A 17,997-nucleotide genomic window follows, 5' to 3' on the forward strand; every position below is an offset into this window, starting at 1 on the left:
ATTAGCAAAAAATATAAAAACAGATAGTAAGAGTTTTTATAGTTATATAAAAAGAAAAAGGGTGGCTAAAGTAAATGTTGGTCCCTTAGAGGATGAGACCGGGAAATTAATGGTGGGAAATATGGAGATGGCAAAAACACTGAATGAATATTTTGTATCAGTCTTTACAGTAGAAGACACTAAGAATATCCCAACACTGGATAAACAGGGGGCTAAAGGGGGGGGGGGGGGGCGGGAGGAGCTAAACACGATCAAAATCACTAAGGAAGTGGTACTCGGTAAAATAATGGGGCTCAAGGCAGATAAATCACCTGGACCTGATGGCTTACATCCTAGGGTTTTGAGGGAAGTGGCGGTAGGGATTGTGGATGCATTGGTAATAATTTTCCAAAACTCCCTGGACTCGGCAAAGGTCCCGGCAGACTGGAAAACTGCTAATGTAACACCCTTATTTAAAAAGGGCAGTAGACAGAAGGCTGGAAACTATAGACCGGTTAGCCTAACATCTGTGGTAGGTAAAATTTTGGAGTCCATTATTAAGGAGACCGTAACAGGACATTTGGATAATCATAATTTAATAGGACAAAGTCAGCATGGTTTTATGAAGGGGAAGTCATGTTTGACAAATTTGCTGGAGTTCTTGGAGGAAGTAACATATAGGGTGGATAAAGGGGAACCAGTGGACGTAGTGTATTTAGACTTCCAAAAGGCATTTGACAAGGTGCCACACAAAAGATTATTGCTTAAGATAAAAAATCACAGGATTGGGGGTAATATTCTGGCATGGATAGAGGATTGGCTATCTAACAGAAGGCAGAGAGTTGGGATAAATGGTTCATTCTCAGACTGGCAATCAGTAACTAGTGGTGTTCCGCAGGGGTCAGTGCTGGGTCCCCAACTCTTTACAATCTAGATTAATGATTTGGAGGAGGGGACCGAGTGTAACATATCAAAGTTTGCAGATGATGCTAAGATGGGAGGGAAAGTAGTGAGTGAGGAGGACATAAAAAACCTGCAAGGGGACATAGACAGGCTAAGTAAGTGGGCAGAGATTTGGCAGATGGAATACAATACTGGAAAGTGTGAGGTTATGCACTTTGGCAGGAAAAATCGTAGAGCAAGTTATTATCTTAATGGCAAGAAACTGGAAAGTACTGAAGTACAAAGGGATCTGGGGGTCCTGGTGCACAAAACTCAAAAGGTTAGTATGCAGGTGCAGCAAGTGATTAAGAAGGCCAATGGAATGTTGGCTTTCATTGCTAGGGGGATAGAATATAAAGATAGGGAGGTATTGCTTCAGTTGTACAAGGTATTGGTGAGACCGCACCTGGAATACTGCATACAGTTTTGGTGTCCATACTTAAGGGCATACTTGCTCTCGAGTCAGTACAAAGAAGGTCCACTCAGTTAATCCCAGGGATGAGGGGATGGACATATGAGGAGAGGTTGAGTAGATTGGGACTCTACTCATTGGAGTTCAGAAGAATGAGAGGCGATCTTATTGAAACATGTAAGATTGTGAAGGGGTTGGATCGGGTGGATGCGGGGAGGATGTTCCCGATGATGGGTGAAACTAGGACTAGGGGGCATAGTCTTAGAATAAGGGGCTGCTCTTTCAAAACTGAGATGAGGAGGAACTACTTCACTCAGAGGGTGGTAGGTCCATGGAATATGCTGCCCCAAAAAGCTGTAGAAGCTACATCATTACATAAATTTAAAACAGAAATAGACAGTTTCCTAGAAGTAAAAGGGAATTAAGGGTTATGGGGAGCGGGCAGGAATTTGGACATGAGGCTAGGCTCGGATCGGTCATGGCCCTGTGGGTAGCGGAGCGGGCCCAGGGGCCGTGTAGCCTGATCCTGCTCCTATTTCGTGTGTCTAATTCTGTTAGCTTCAGGAGATGGTTCTGTGATAGTGGATTGGCGGTTAGGATCAGATCAGCCATGATCTTATTGAATGGCGGAGCAGGCTCGAGGGGCCGATTGGCCTACTCCTGCTCCTATTTCTTATGTTCTTATGACTTGGCTCTTGCTGCATTCCCCTGAGAAACCATCTCCCCCATCAGTATCCAAAACGGAAAATCTGTTGGAGGGAGATGGACCCAGGGGACTCCTGCACTACCTTCCTAGTTCTTTCACTCTGCCTGCCGGTCACCCATTTCCTGTCTGCCTGTGCACTCTACCTGCGGTGTGACCACCTCGTTAAACGTGCTATCCACGAAGATCTCAGCTTCGCGGATGCTGCACTGACTCCAGCCGCAGCTCCGAAACGCGGATTTTGAGCAACAGCAGCTGGAGACACTTCCTGCACATGTTCACCCTGGGCCCCGAAAGTGTCCGACTTCTCACATAGCACAGGAGGAGCACTCCACGCTGCTGAGCTGCCCTGCCATGTCCTACCCTTAAATTAAAGAATATTAAATACACTAGGGGCCTTACTTCCCTTTAAACACTACTTACTCTAAACTAGAGGCCTTACTTTTACTTCAACGACTGGACTGTAGAAATACTCACCCGGTCCTACTTACCAATCAGCTCCTTCCCCGGTTGTGACATCACTTTAGTGGTTTCGCAGTTGTTGTTTGACTGCTCTCACTGACTCTTTCCCCAACTCTCAGCACTCTGGTGTTGGGCCTCCTCTGCAGCGCTCTTTTTTGGCCGATCCGCTTTCTCAGGTCCCGCTGCCGCTCCTGCAGGTCCACCTCCTGTGCCGTGTGCTTTTTTTGGCCAATCCACCTTCTCAGATCCCTCACCCACAGGTCCACCTCCTCTGTAACATTGCCTTTCTCTGCCCCTGCCTCAGCTTATCTGCTGCTGAAACCCTCAGCCATGCCTTTATTACCTCTAGGCTTGACTATTCCAACGTACTCATGGCCAGCCTCCCACATTCTCCCCTACATAAACTTGGTCATCCAAAACTCAGCTGCCTGTATCCTAACTTGCACCAAGTGCTGTTCACCTATCATTCCTGTGCTTGGCTCCCACTTAAGCAACGCCTCGATTTTAAAATTCTCATCTTGGTTTTCAAATCCCTCCATGGCCTCTCCCCTCCCTAACTCTAATCTCCTCCAGCCCCTCAACCACCCAGCTCCCAACCTGAGATATCTGCACTCTAATTCTGGCCTCTTGAGCATCCCGGATTATAAATCCCAACCATTGGTGGCCGTGCCTTCAGCTGCCAAGGCCCCAAGCTCTGGAATTCCTTCCCTAAACCTCTCCGCCTCTCTATCTCCTTTAAGACACTCCTTAAAACCCACCTCTGACAAAGCTTTGTCTCATCTGCCCATATACCTCACATGGCTGTCAATTTATTTTGTCTTAAGACTCCTGTGAAGCACCTTGGGGCATTTTACGACATTAAAGGTGCTATATAAAATGAAAGTTGTTGTTGTAGTACCCAGATTCACATAGCCCATTACACATTTTGGTGCCTTCCAGATGGGTGATAGCTTCTCAGGTGCGGAACATTCATCTGGATCAGTGCCTGCCAGAGTCACCACTATTCTTGCCAATATAGTGAAGTGGCCCAAGCAATCTGACCTCACCATTAGCCTTCAGGTCAGGTTAACTCAGGTCACCATCTTGCAGATTAATACCACACTAACTGTACACCAAAGAACATGGAGCATACCACTCACCTTATCCCTCTGCCAAGAGTACCAGAAACAACCCTGTCAAATTAGGAATTTAGCAGCAATACCATTGGGGAGAGACAAGCCTCTTGGGAAAGAGTTTGTCCACAGTGGATCTTGCATCAGATCTGCTACCTTAGGGTCTCAGATTGACCTCAGCCCACCCTTACAGGTCAGGAATGTGCTTTCATTGTAGTTCCCCACATCCTAGATGGCAACAGCCAGATTAGTGGTTGTTGTTGATTCATCTGCTCCACAATATAAACAGGGCAGATTGAGCAGCAAGAGCCAGGTTAGATTATAAAAACGACTTCCAATGGAAGGTTCAATACAAGTGGGATATGAAAAGGCCCAATGTCCACAACAAGAGCAACATTATCGTGCCAACACCAGCCCCAAAGTTCCCCTTAAGGTGCGTGGGCACGTGGCCGCGCATCAATCAGGAGGTTGCATGCAGGCCGCTCACAAGCTACTGCGCATGTGCGGCCGTGCAACAAATCTAAAGGGATCTTGCATGAAAATAAACACATTGACCATCACCTCCAACTTTCCCACGCAATACCATTGTGGGAGCATCATTGCTACAAGGATTTCAGTGGTGCAAGGGGAAGGCCCATCACCAGCTTCTCGGAAACTCCAGAGAGTCAATAAATGAGTTGTACATCAGAATGCTGCCACGTCCTTGTGTAGACCAGAGGGAAAAAAAGACAAGTTTCTCAAAAGGATGTTGAAAGTATATCAAAGATACAAATTCACCCAAGACTGGCACTGAGCTATAGATTTAATGACTTAAGTAATCAAATAAATCATAGCTGCCTACACAACAATTACTTCAGAAAACTTGTTTATTTTAGAGGATCTTCATATTTGGTTTTGTTGGAGTTTAGTTTGTTGCTCAAAAAAAGACATTCGATTGAAACTTCAAATATTTCCTGAAGTATTACAGCCAGTTCTACAGCATATGATTTATGAATTCAATGTAAAAAATTTGGTATTCTAACAAACAGGGCTACGGGAGGTGCATTCTGAAGATTACATTTTCTTCCCTCAATTAACTGCAGATTGTAATGCAAGATCAATAAGCAACCATTTCTCATTCCTCCTTTGCATTGTTGTTTAGTCAGCAACATGGAGAAGCAGGCCGCTCTGCGGTGGTTTGTTTAGTGGAGACCACAAGAACATTATGATGCAGGCATTGGGCAGTCACAGTTCTGGAGGACATGCTCAATTCTGAAGATCAATTTTGTAGTACAGTATAACCATGCGGTTAGCTATTGAAATTGATTTCTAATAGTTTCAAATAAAGAATATAGTTGCAGGATTATTTTTTTTTTTTTTTTTTTTTAAATCCTATTCCACTAGATTCTGTGCTAAGTTTTCTATTGTACAATTGTTCCCCATAACAGCTGCTTATTCAAGTAGATTAATTTTATCTGGCCCCAGGCCATCCTGCAGCGGTGATATTGTGGCAATAGGACTACTGCAAAGCCACTTTCCCCAGAACAAACCAACAATGCTCAACAACCAAAGTCTCCTCGCAAGCTGAATTTATAAACAATGGCATAGTAGTTGGTTTAAGCACCAAAATGCCCTACCAGAACGGTGAGCTGCAGGTTCATAAACCAAGGTCCGCAATGTCAGCCACAGTAGAGAAGGTTCCCAGCAGAGACCATGCTGTACCGCACAGGTCGGAAACAAAGGTTAGTTAACCCAAGCTTTCTACACATTGCAGAAAGAACAGCCTTGCGACAGGCCAACTACTGGCCCTGTCTTCCTCAGCCAAAGACATGGTGAGGGCAAAAAAAAAAAAGTACTATTTTCAACTTAAAAAGTTGTTTATGAAGTGGAACATCTAGTATTGCCAGAATTGGCAAGATCCTGGTGATACTTTTGTATAACAAAAGTTAGCATGTAATCAAATCTGATGCCAGGACCAAGAGGTTATAACGATCAAGAAAGACTGAACAGGCTGGGGCTCTTCTGCAGAAAAGAGATGGTTGAGGGGTGACCTGATAGAGGTCAATGATGAACAGGCTCAATAGGGTAGATGTAGAGAAGATATTTCCACTTGTGGTGGGAGGAAGTGTGTCCAAAATTAGGGGCCATAAATCAATCAAATAAGGAATTCAGGAGAAACTTGACTGAAGAGTCAGAGTGGCTAGAATGTGGAAGGTACTACCACAGTAGTTAAGGTGAATTGCATAGATGTGTTTATCTAGCTTCCCCTTAAATGCATGAGGAAGAAAGGAATAGAAGGATAGGGTGCGATGAAGTAAGGTGGGAGGAGGCTCATGTGGAGCATAAACACCAGCATAGACCCGTTGGGCCAAACGGTCTGTAAATTCGATGTAAAAATCCTACTTTTGGAAAAAGGGGTGATTTTTTTTTTTTTTTTTTTAAAACATTGTGGCACTGCAACCAACTGTGAAGACCTGGGAGTTTATTATGGAGTGTCCTCCTCAAATTCAGCTGCCCTCAAATTCATCTGTCCTCCTCCGCCTGCTTCACGACAACATGCAAGCCGTGATCCTAACCAACGGTTCCACCACAAACCCAATTTACGTACGAACCGGGGTCAAGCAAGGCTGTGTCATCGCACCAACGCTCTTCTCAATCTTCCTTGCTGCAATGCTCCATCTCACCCTCGGTAAGCTCCCCACTGGAGTGGAGCTAATTTACAGAACAAACGGGAAACTGTTCAACCTCCGTCGCCTCCAGTCCAGATCCAAGGTCGTCCCATCCTCTGTCGTCAAATTACAGTATGCAGACAATGCTTGCGTCTGCGCTCACTCGGAGGTCGAACTCCAAACCATTGTCAACACCTTCACCGAAGCATACGAGAGCATGGGTCTTACACTAAACATCCTAAGACAAAGGTCCTCTACCAACCTGCCCCCGCCACACAGTGCTGCCCCCCCGATTATCAAAATCCACGACAAGGCCTTGGACAACGTGGACCACTTTCCATACCTCGGGAGCCTACTGTCAACAAGGGCAGATGTCGCCGACGAAGTCCAACGCCGCCTTCAGTGTGCCAGTGCATCCTTCGGTCACCTGAGGAAGAGAGTGTTTGAAGACCAGGACCTCAAACCCGGCACTAAGCTCATGGTCTACAGAGCAGCAGTGATACCTGCCCTCCTGTATGCCTCACAGACATGGACCATGTACAGCAGGCACCTCAAAGCACTGGAGAGGTACCACCAACGCTGCCTCCGCAAGATCCTGCAAATCCATTGGCAGGATAGGCACACCAACGTCAGTGTTCTTGCTCAGGCCAACATCCCCAGCATCGAAGCTTTGACCACGCTCGATCAGCTCCGATGGACGGGTCACATTGTCCGCATGCCTGATACGAGACTCCCAAAACAAGCGCTCTACTCGGAGCTCCGGCACGGCAAGAGAACCCCAGGTAGGCAGAGGAAACGCTTCAAGGACACCCTCAAAGCCTCCTTGAAAAAGTGTAACATCCCCACCGGCACCTGGGAATCCCTGGCCCAAGACCGCACAAAGTGGAGAAGCATTCGGGAAGGTGCCGAACAAAGAGTCTCTTCGCCGGGAGCAAGCGGAAGCCAAGCGCAGGCAGCTCAAGGAGCGCACGTCAACCCAAGCACCCCACCCACCTGCCCCTTCAACCACCATCTGCCCCACCTGTGACAGAGACTGTAGGTCCCGCATTGGACTTATCTGTCACCTGAGAACTCATTTTTAATGTGGAAGCAAGTCATCCTCGGTTCCGAGGGACTGCCTAAGAGAAGATATATTAAAACAGGAAAACCCAGGAAAGCAAACCCAACTTTAAAAGAACTTTGTTAATTGCAAGCTGCAGCATCTTTCAGTAGAAAAGTCATTGGCAGCATCTTCAAAAGTAGTGGCTACAATAAAACTTAATTCAAATTTACTAAACAGGCACAGAATACATTGCAAGAGAATATATAAATACATATTGCAGTACATTACAGGAACTTGTCACATTGATAAATTACATGCTGGCAAGAACATCAAGTCGTTTGAGAGCTTTTTTCCCCAATGCAGTGGCAGAGGGTGCTTTAGTCACAAATTCTGAAATCTATTCAGAGTGCATGGAGGAATGTGAAGAAGCAGATGCCATCTAACAAGTGTGGGAAATGGGAAAATGGCTATGAAAAATACAAGCTAATAGATTTAGTCAGCAAGGCAGAGATTGGGAGGTACTTTTGGATAACTCACTGAAATCAGTGCATGACTGCAAGGAAGGATAGATAAATTGAACAGAAATGGGCTGGATGCAATAAATTCACAAGGGGAGAAAGACTCCAGCTCAAGAGGGAAGGTGAACAGATCACAGATTTGACAGTGGACATATATATATGGATGGAATACATTGACTATATTTACCAAGCTCCGTGTAGAGTATTTAAATTTGTTCACCTCTCCTTGCAGCACTTCAGGAGAGCTTAGTGAAAGCAGATTGTGAGCAAGTTCAAAACATGACTTCAATAGATATTTGGCAGAAGTGATGGGGGGGAGGGGGGATATGAAAGCGGTGCATCATACTTCTGTAATTTAGTACCAGCTAGTTGGAAAATAGTAGTCATTCCTATCCCCAAACAGTGCCATGCTCATATGATCTAGGCTTAAAAGGACAGTCGTCTGCCATTCTTCACGGGTACACAAGTGAATAGCAGTACGTGAAGTTTGATGAATAAACCTAACCTTTACTGCTCAGCAAGTAGAGTGCCAAGCCATAGATTCATCTGAAAGTAATTACAAGGATGAGGGACTTCAGTTATGTGGACAGCAACATTCCCCCTAAGGTGCGTGGCCACGCATCAATTCTGTTGCGGCTGGAAGATACCAGGCATGCGCGGCCATGCAGCAAATTTAAAGGGACTATGCATGAAAAAAAGGGCACATTGGTGGACAGACTAGAGAAGCTGGGATAGTTCTCCTTAGGAGCAGAGAAGATTAAGGGGGATTTAAGAGAGGGGTTTTGATTGCATTAAAGGAAAAGCAGTTTCCACCAGAAGGTGGTCAGTAACCAGAGGACACAGGTGGAAGCAGATACAATAGTAGCTTTCAAAGGGGAACTGGATAAATACTTGCAAATCAAATTCCCTATCTTTTGGAAAGTGGCAATTTCTGCTGTAATATTCTATGATGATGGTAGTTTCAGGTAACAGTTAAGCATGAGATTTAGTAAATAAAAACAAGACTAGCATTTATGTAGCGCCTTTCACGACCTCAGGTCATCCCAAAGCACTTTACAGCCAATGAAGTACTTTTGAAGTGTACTGTTGTAATGTAGGAAACACGGTGCCAATTTGCAAACAAGCAGCTCCCACTAACAGTAATGTGATAGTGACCAGATCATCTGCTTTAGTAATGTTGATTGAGGGGTAATATTGGCCAGGTCATTTCTATCCCCAAATAGTGCCATGCTCACATGATCGAGGCTTAAAATGACAGCCATCTGCCATTCTTCATTAGGTACAAATGAATGCATGAATTTAGTTGCTTGTGTGACACTCCAACATTTTGGGCACAGATTTGTGAAAGAGCAGAACTTAGCCAGTTACCAATAAACTTCCCAATAGAGACTAAAGATTAAAAATTCAAAAACATCCTTGCACGATCAAATAAAAAAGGTAAAAGATCTTTCATGTTTAATTCAGCAGATTAAACTCTAAGCATAGAGAAGCAAGTTTCCAGGCTTTTAAAAGTTCACTTTATGGTCACGTTTGACCAGGCCTCACCTGGCTACACTGGTCAAATGCAGCCAGCTCTTACTTCGGTCAAAGAACTCTGGCCAGCCGCTGGGAAGTGCACTACTTGCGCTGCAAGGAGGCACCAAACCTTACTAGGACTCCCATGGTGTTCAACTGAGATCAAGTCAGTGATGCTCCATTGCAGCACTGCATGCTGGTACTCTGACAGAATACCACCAAGATTAGCAGCTCAAATAGACCAACCAATAGTCAAAACAGTGGCGCGCCCGTCTGCCTAATCAGATTGGCCCAGTTGGTCGGGCATTGGAGGCAGGACAACCAAGAGAATCCTTGGTGCCCTCGTCAGAGTAATCTAAAGACAAGTGACAGTCAAGTGAGTTTACCCATAGACTAGCTATACTACATTCTGGCATACAGTTCCACCTGCTCATCCATTCATACTCTAGCAAAAGGGATAAAACTAGGATTTAAAATTCCTCTAGTGCAACAGTTTGGAAAGAGTTGTACTGTATTATGCATCCTTTCAAAAAGCAGGCAATGTACTGAAAGCAGTTTGCAGTCACAGCAATTTGAAAAACAATTGTGAATTTTGGACAATTTTCAATGGGGTGGATTCTGGTACCAAGTTACACAGTGAACCAAATGTTATTTTTTGTAAGGCATAATGTATTTTCCAATACTAGACCAGCATATTTATTTTTGCCATAGATGTGCATGTGGATTGTGTGAAGCATGCAATGCTTACCATAACCATGATATATGTAATAGCATTAAAATTCTAAGCAGTGTTCCTTTACAGAAGGCAGCATCTGCAGATATTGTTGAACTAGTGCCAACCGCCTTCTAATAACTCACCCACGTGGCTAGTTTTCATGCAAGCCTAGACAAAATATTGGCAGGCTATTCAATTGTGGGGGCAGAGTGCATCATTACCTAGCTAACAATGCTTCCTGAAATTTGTATTTGGGCTATGCAGCCCCTTTAACAGGCTGTGCAGTTTTTTCAATGTAAAAGCTGGCTCACTAGCTGGAACATTGCTAGCAATCAATCGAATAGAAACTTTGGTCAAAGCTACCCCACCCAAGCCTAGCATTCACAGTCAACTGCAGTTTTCCAGACACCGCCCTACCCTAGTTCAACCAATTCAAAATAGACCAAGAGTCAATCTTCAGATATTCTTGCTCTATCTGGCGCAGGGTCACATCGGAGTAGATTTACTCACTGGACAGCTAATTAAAAAAAATTCAACTTCACTGGAAGCTGCAAATGCTTGGGACACTAGAAATCACACTAGTGCAGCTTGCATCACCTCAATTTTGAAATGTGATTCATTAGATCTCAAATCACACAAAAAGTTAAGCATAGCCTAGAAATGAGTATTTACTTCCAACTTTTCATCCTCCCCTGTCCAATCCCCCCCCACTTTCTTTCCTTGGATTATGGTCCAATGGTAGCCAATCACCTCCAACTGGCAAATGGTTATTTACATTACTATTGGACAATGGCATTGGGAGGCTATTCAGCCTGGAGCTGAATCAGTAAAGTCTGACTGGTCATAACTTAATATCCACACGCTTTTAGCAGGGGTCAGAAGTCAACAAGCAGGAGCAAAATCCCTGGCCAAAACTCCCGTCCTCTTCTCCCCTAACCCACCCCTCCACCAAATCTATATGTAGCACTCATGCTGCCCTGGTGAAAATCAGTTCACTCAGCACAGGCCATTTGGATTTTTCAAATTCACCCAACTTATGGGTTACATAGGCAGGAGGAGCCTGTTCCACCATTCAATTAGATCATGGCTGATCTGCATCTTAAATCCATCTACCTGCCTTGGTTCTGTAACCCTGAATACCATTTCCAAACAAAAATAAATCTTGGTTTTAAAATTTTCAATTAACCCCAGCTTCAACAGCTTTTTGGGAGAGGTTTCCACTACCCTTTGTGTGAAGTGCTTCCTGACATCATCCCTGAACAGCCTAGCTCTAATTTTAAGGTTATGCCCTTGTTCTGAACACTCACTAGAGGAAATGGTTTCTCTCTATCTACCAAATCCTTTAATCATTTTAAACCCCTCAGTTAGATCCCCCTCTTCTATATTAAAGGGAATACAAGCCTAGTCTGTGCAATCTATCCTCAATTTAACCCCCTTAGCCCCAGTATCATTCTGGTGAATCTGCACTGCACCCCCTCCAAGGTCAATATATCCTTCGTGGAGCTGCAGTGTCTAGGACTGAATGCAGGACGCCACATGGAGTCTAACCAGAACTCTGTACAGCTCTAACAACTTTCACCCCTCGAGAAGGCCAACATTCCATTAGCCGTTAATTATGTTTTCCACACGTCCACTAGCTTTTAGTGATTTCTTTCCTTGGACCTCAATCTCTCTGCTCATCGACAGTTCCTAGTTTCTCACCATTTAGAAAATACTTTGGTCTATCTTTTAGGTCTAAATTAGATGACCTCACACTCACTGAACACCATCTGCCACAGTTTTGCCCACTTAATCTATCAATTTCCCTTTGCAACTTTATGCTATTCCTTCATCCAAGTCATTTATAAATAGTGAAAAGCTGTGGTCTAGTAGATCCCTGGGGGACACCTCTAGTCACAACCTGCCAATTTGAATATGTACCCATTATCCCGACTATCCCCTACCTCCCAACAATTCCCTAACCAAACCAGTAGGTTGCCTCCAATTCCGTGCTCTCATTTTTCTAAACAGTCTCTTGTGAAACCTTGTCGAATGTCTTCTGGAACATCCCTAATCACTTTCTTATCTACCACATTAGTTATCCCCCACCCCTCCAAAAAATAAGCTAGGTTCTTTAGCGGTGGCATAGTGGTTAGCACTGTTGCCTCACAGCGCCAGGGACCCGGGTTCGAATCCGGCCTCGGGCGACTGTCTGTGTGGAGTTTGCACATTCTCCCCGTGTTTGCGTGGGTTTTCTCCGGGTGCTCTGGTTTCCTCCCACAGTCCAAAGATGTGCGGGTTAGGTTGATGGGTCAATTTATCATAGCCATTAGTGTTAGGGAGATTAAATACGTGGGGTTACGGGGATAGGGTGGGATATGTGTTGGTGTAGGGGTTACGGGGATCGGGTGGGATATGTGTCGGTGCAGGCTTGATGGGCCGAAATGGCCTCTATCTGCACTGTGGGGTTTCTGGGTGATTCTGTGTGAATGACTTACCCATTACCCTATGCTGGCTTGCTGATCAACTAATTTGTCCAAATGCTTAGTCACTCTGTCCCCAATAACAGATTCCAGTAACATCTCCACAACAGATGTTAAACTAGGAAATTATAGACCTAATAGTCTCTCTCTTATTGTTCTGCTCTCAGGTGGATGTAAAGATCCCATGGCACTATTTCAAAGAAGAGCAGGGGAGTTCTCCCCGGTGTCCTGGCCAATATCAGATCAGCCATGATCTTATTGAATGGCGGAGCAGGCTCGAGGGGCCGATTGGCCTACTCCTGCTTCTATTTCTTATGTTCTTATATTTATCCCTCAATCAATAGAACAAAAGCAGATTATCTGGTCATTATCGCACTGCAGTTTGTGGGAGCGTGCTGTGTAAATTGACTGCCGCATTTCCCATATTACAACAGTGACTACACTCCAAAAGTACTTCATTGGCTGTAAAGCGCTTGGAGACATCCGGTGGTTGTGAAAGGCGCTATATAAATGTAAGTCAGTCTTTCTTCAACAATTAGTGGAGTGACTGACATTCCAATTCAGGGGGACAATTCCAGAAATCGATTGAGTTTGAGAATCATGACCAACAGCAACAATTTCCTCACCTACTACTTTTAATACCGAGGTGGAAACCATCAGGTCCTGGAAATTTGTCAATCTTTAACAAGGTTAGTCTCCACCACTTTTTTTAAATATAACTTTTATTGACTAGTTAGTTCCTCCCCTTGATTTATTTTTAGTTTTCTTTCCTCATCCTCTGTGAAGACCTATACAAAGTAGCTATTTAGTAAGTCTGCCATTACCTGACTTCCAATATCACAAGTGTCTGTCATTAAGGGGCCTACATTATGCTCAGCCATCCTCTTTCTTTTAATATAGTTGTAAAAACCTTTAGTGTTGTCCTTGATACACTCAAGCTTTTTCCTCGTATTTTTTCCCCCTGCAGCTCTTAATCTCTCCCAATCCATGGGATCTCGACTGTTCTTTGCCAGTACACAAGAGGTACAAGATAGTAATGTTTTGGGGGGCTAGGCAATACTCAGATTGCTCGTGTCCAGATAAAGATTACCTGGCACTAGAAAATTATATATTCTTGACCATTTGAGCCCCCACAGATGGCAAACTCCTGAATTTCTGTGTTTTAAGTTCCTCCGTAGCCCTCATCAGTGGAAGGATAATTTTGGCTGGCAACTGATGATTAGATAGATAAATAACCTTAAACCCGAGGGGGGGGGGGGGGAACTAGATCCACAATAATCAGTTTAATAATGAATTCGTTACCTTGGCTCAGTTCAGAATACCCTCATCTCAAGTCAGAAGGTTGTGGGTTCAAGGTCCACTTCAGGACGTCAGTATATAATCTAGGCAGACTTGGTGTAATATTGAGTGCTGTATTGTCACAGGTACCAAGTAAAATTGTGCTGCATACTACTGTACAGGTGCACAGTAAAACTATAGCAACATTCAAGAGGGATGGGGATGGCCATCTTTGCACTTATTAACTTTGCTCAACCAAAAATTGGTTATTCACTATATTTTTCATTTGTCGGAACTTGCGGTGTGCAAGCTGGCTGCCACATTTCCCCGTATAATAGTAACGACACGTCAAAAAAATTAATTCATTGGATGTACAGACCTCGGGGACATTCCAAAGACAAAAAAGCTACTATACAAAATGATGCAGTCCCCACAACTTACACAACAGGCAGCGGACAGATCAGGCAAACGGCTAAACCGGGTCATTACCACACAATTACAAGGCGCTGCTTAAAACGTGCCAGCCATTTTGTTTAGTTCTGTACTTAGCGATTTAAAAGCTCCGCTGATTTGAAGCAAAGTCAGGTCTTTAAGCAGCTTCAATGAGCTATTTGCACTGTTGGCAACCACAGGACACAGTTGGAAAGTGGAGACCTCAGGCAGCTTCATTCAGATGGTTTTACCCTCAAATGCATAGCAGGCAAATCACATTATAGCGGGTACTTTCGCACTAGTCAACGGGGACTGCAATTCCTTTTGATCCTTGGGCTTGAACTTCTGCTATTTCCACCCTTACTTCCTTCAGCAACCTAGGATGCGTCCCATCCAGACCATAGAAATGGTAACTTTTACTTCAGGCACTGCCAACCTTTCAAGTACCTCCTATCAATTTTTATCCTATCCAATTTCTCTACTAACTCCTCCTTTACTGTGACACTGGCAGCAGTCTCTTATTTTAAGACTAATGCAAAATACTCATTCAGTACTTCTGCCACACCCTCTGCCTCCACGTGATATTCTTCTTGGTTCCTAATCAGCTCCACCCTTCCTTTAACTATCCTGTTACTATTATATACGGGCAGCACGGCGGCATAGTGGTTAGCACTGTTGCCTCACAGCGCCAGGGACCCGGGTTCGAATCCGGCCTCGGGTGACTGTCTGTGTGGAGTTTGCACATTCTCCCCGTGTTTGCGTGGGTTTCCTCCCACAGTCCAAAGATGTGCGGGTTAGGTTGATTGGCTATGATAAATTAACCTTTAGTGTTAGGGGGATTAAATACGTGAGGTTACAGGGATAGGGTGGGATATGTGTTGGTGTAGGGGTTACGGGGATCGGGTGGGATATGTGTCGGTGCAGGCTCGATGGGCCGAAATGGCCTCTATCTGCACTGTGGGGTTTCTGTGATATCAAACCCACTCCAGGACTTGAGCACAATACTGAGGAAATGCTGCATTGCCAGCTCTGAGGAGATGGTAAAATAAAGACCCATCAGGGACTAATGATCCAGGGACATGAGCTCAAATCCCACCACAGCAGCTGGGGAATTTAAATTCAATTAAATAAATCTGGAATAAAAAAAGCTAGTATCAGTATTTACAGACCAGGGAGTTGCCAGTGTCCAAGCCAACATTCCATGCCAAAACTCCAGGACACACCCCACATATTCAACAACTAGCAGGGTCAGACTCCTCCATACTAGGAATAAAGTTATGTTCCACTAACACAAGAAACCTCAGGCATTTGTATGATTTTATTCTAGGAACACTCCACCTATGGGGACCTTCCTTCCACTTCAATGTACATCCTACAGGATAACAGCAATCCTGCTTGGCATTAAAAAAAAAATTCATTCACTGGATGCAGACATCGGCAAGGCCAGCATTTATTGCCCATCCCCAATTGCCCTCGTGGTGGTGAGCCACATTCTTGAATACAACAGAGTGGCTTGCTAGGCCATTTCAGAGGGCAGTGAAGAATCAACCACATTGCTATGTGTCTGGAGTCATAGGCCAGACCAGGTAAGGATGGCAGATTTCCTTCCCCAACAGATATTAGGGAACCAAATGGGTTTTTATGACAATGATAGTTCCATGGTCACTAGCTTTTTTATTCCAGATTTATTTAATTGAAGTTAAATTCCCCAGCTGCTGTGTTGGGATTTGAACTAATGTTGGATTACGAGTTCAGTAACATAACCACTGTGCTACCATACCATTATAGAATTTAATACAACTTTCAATGCCCATTTAAAAAGAGGCATCTTATTGATCTATTGAAATATCAAGAGCACCCTTCTCTATTACATAAATGTAACACTAGCAAAAATTGTTTGGTCAGTGTGAATTTATAATGGATGCCTTCTTAATATAGGTTCTTGCATTTTACTCTTGATAAAGATTCCTACAAACGTATGGTTTTGCATTCAAAAAAAACTCGGCGCATTACTGTACGTGCAAGCTTCATTTTGGGAATAGAAAATGGGTTGGGTGAGGGGAACGAGAAGGAAGGCCAACAATAGAGGCGCAGGCCGCCAGCCAGCATTGCCGCGACCGGACCCGCTGGGAGGCCGTACACGCATGCGCGGGCGGGCGAGCCGGTCCATGTGAAGGGAGTGGGGGGAGGGAGAGCGAATGTGAAGGGATAGTGGGGGGGGGGGGGGAGCGAATGACACCCGGCGGGGGAAAGAGAGGCGACGCGCGACCGAAGGAAAAAAAGGGGCAGCGCGACCGTAACCGGACAAAGAAGCGGGGCCTCCGGCTTCAACAGGCGGTGAGAACCCACCACCCGGGCCGCGTAAAACCCACAAATAGCCGTTTGTTAAAACCAAACCGAGTGAGTGGCGGGCGGAGTTGGTGAGGCGCCGATCGCCCGCTGTTGTGCAACGACCGTCGCCATAGAGTCTTAAAAAGGCTCGGAAATAAAGGTGACAGGGACCGCTAAATATGCTTTACCTGCTAGCTGCCTGCGCAGTAAGAGTGCCGACTGCGGCTCTGTCATGTTCCCGGGCCGTGAAGCTGCACAAAGGCAAATCCTTTCCCCCCGCCCCAGCTCGCTTGTCGCCGCAAGTTAGATGGTCTCCGGCCTGCTCCGCGCACGCGCACTGCCGCCGGCCCGCCCACCCCAACCTGCTGGCGCCGCTCGGCCCCGCCCCCTTTTTTCCTCCCTTCCCTCCTTCCTGATTGGTTGGCTCCGGGCCCCCCAGCGGCGCCCGGCTCCTGGCGATCGGATTGGCTGCGCGCTGTGTCAGTCAGGCGGACGTCCTCGCCGCTGTGGGCGGGGTTTGTGTCCAGTGCCGCTTTTTGCCTTGTGGCGCTGCTCTGCTCTCCGTCTCCACCCCTCCCTCCCCAAATTTGGTAGGAAATGCACAGCGCGCTGCAGATTGGCAGCGCAATTTGTTTCCTAAATTACTTGTCAAGTGCAGCACCCAGTGTTTTTGCACTGCTGCTGATGGAACACGATATCGTGGCGATGAGTATGTATAGGGAAGCACTTGGATGTTAACATCTTGGTGCCTTATTACTAGTAGCCCAATAATAACAGCTGAAAAGCTTCCCATGTGTCTCTCTTCTATATAAAGCATTGACATCCTGTTCGTAAACAGGCTGACGAAATGGCATTATTTACTTGACTTTCATGCATTATCATTGCCTTTTAAACAGGAGCAACACTCTGGAAAGAGTTGATTGGGGACATTGGCATCTTAAAGAAAGAAAGACTTGCATTTCTATAGTGCATTTCTATAGCGCATTACACAACCTCAGGACATCCCAACGCGCTTTACAGCCAATCAAGTACTTTTGAAGTGTGGTCACTGTTGTAATGTAGGAAATGCGACAGCCAATTTGTGCACAGCAAGCTCCCATGAGCATATAATCTGTTTTTGTTATGTTGATTGTGGGATAAATATTGGCCAGGCCACCCGGGGATAACTCCCCTGCTCTTCTTCAAAATAGTGCCATAGGATCTTTCACGCCCACCTGAGAGGGCAGACGGGGCCTCGGTTTAATGTCTCATCCGAAAGACGGCACTTCTGACAGCGCAGCACCCCCTCAGCGCTGCACTGCAGTATCAGCCTAGATTTATGTGCTGACGTCTCCGGGGTGGGACTTGAACCCACAACCATTCTGACTCAGAGGCAAGAGTGCCACCCACTGATCCACAACTGACATCTTACCCAATGAGGGGACAAACCCATGCCAAAAAATAAAT

At 45.3% G+C, this 17,997-nt stretch overlaps 1 protein-coding gene across 2 annotated transcripts in view; it reads right to left on the reverse strand.

Annotated features, from left to right (window-relative positions):
- ube2g1a (ubiquitin-conjugating enzyme E2G 1a (UBC7 homolog, yeast)) overlaps positions 1–16,897 on the reverse strand; it is a 90,707-nt gene extending 73,810 nt beyond the window's left edge. Inside the window, exon 1 of one of the 2 annotated variants that reach the window (XM_085964194.1) lies at positions 16,740–16,897. In XM_085964194.1, the coding sequence (XP_085820320.1) occupies positions 16,740–16,785 (46 nt within the window). In that variant the 5' untranslated portion in view covers positions 16,786–16,897. Of the gene's footprint in view, positions 1–6,601; positions 6,690–16,739 lie in introns of those variants that run through there. The other variant, XM_085964193.1, reaches the window with a different exon arrangement.
- Between the last annotated feature and the right edge of the window lie 1,100 nt (positions 16,898–17,997).

Source organism: Somniosus microcephalus, chromosome 22 (genome assembly GCF_052327205.1).
Source record: "Somniosus microcephalus isolate GS21.2 chromosome 22, FLI_Smic_1.0, whole genome shotgun sequence".
Taxonomy (NCBI): domain Eukaryota; kingdom Metazoa; phylum Chordata; class Chondrichthyes; order Squaliformes; family Somniosidae; genus Somniosus; species Somniosus microcephalus.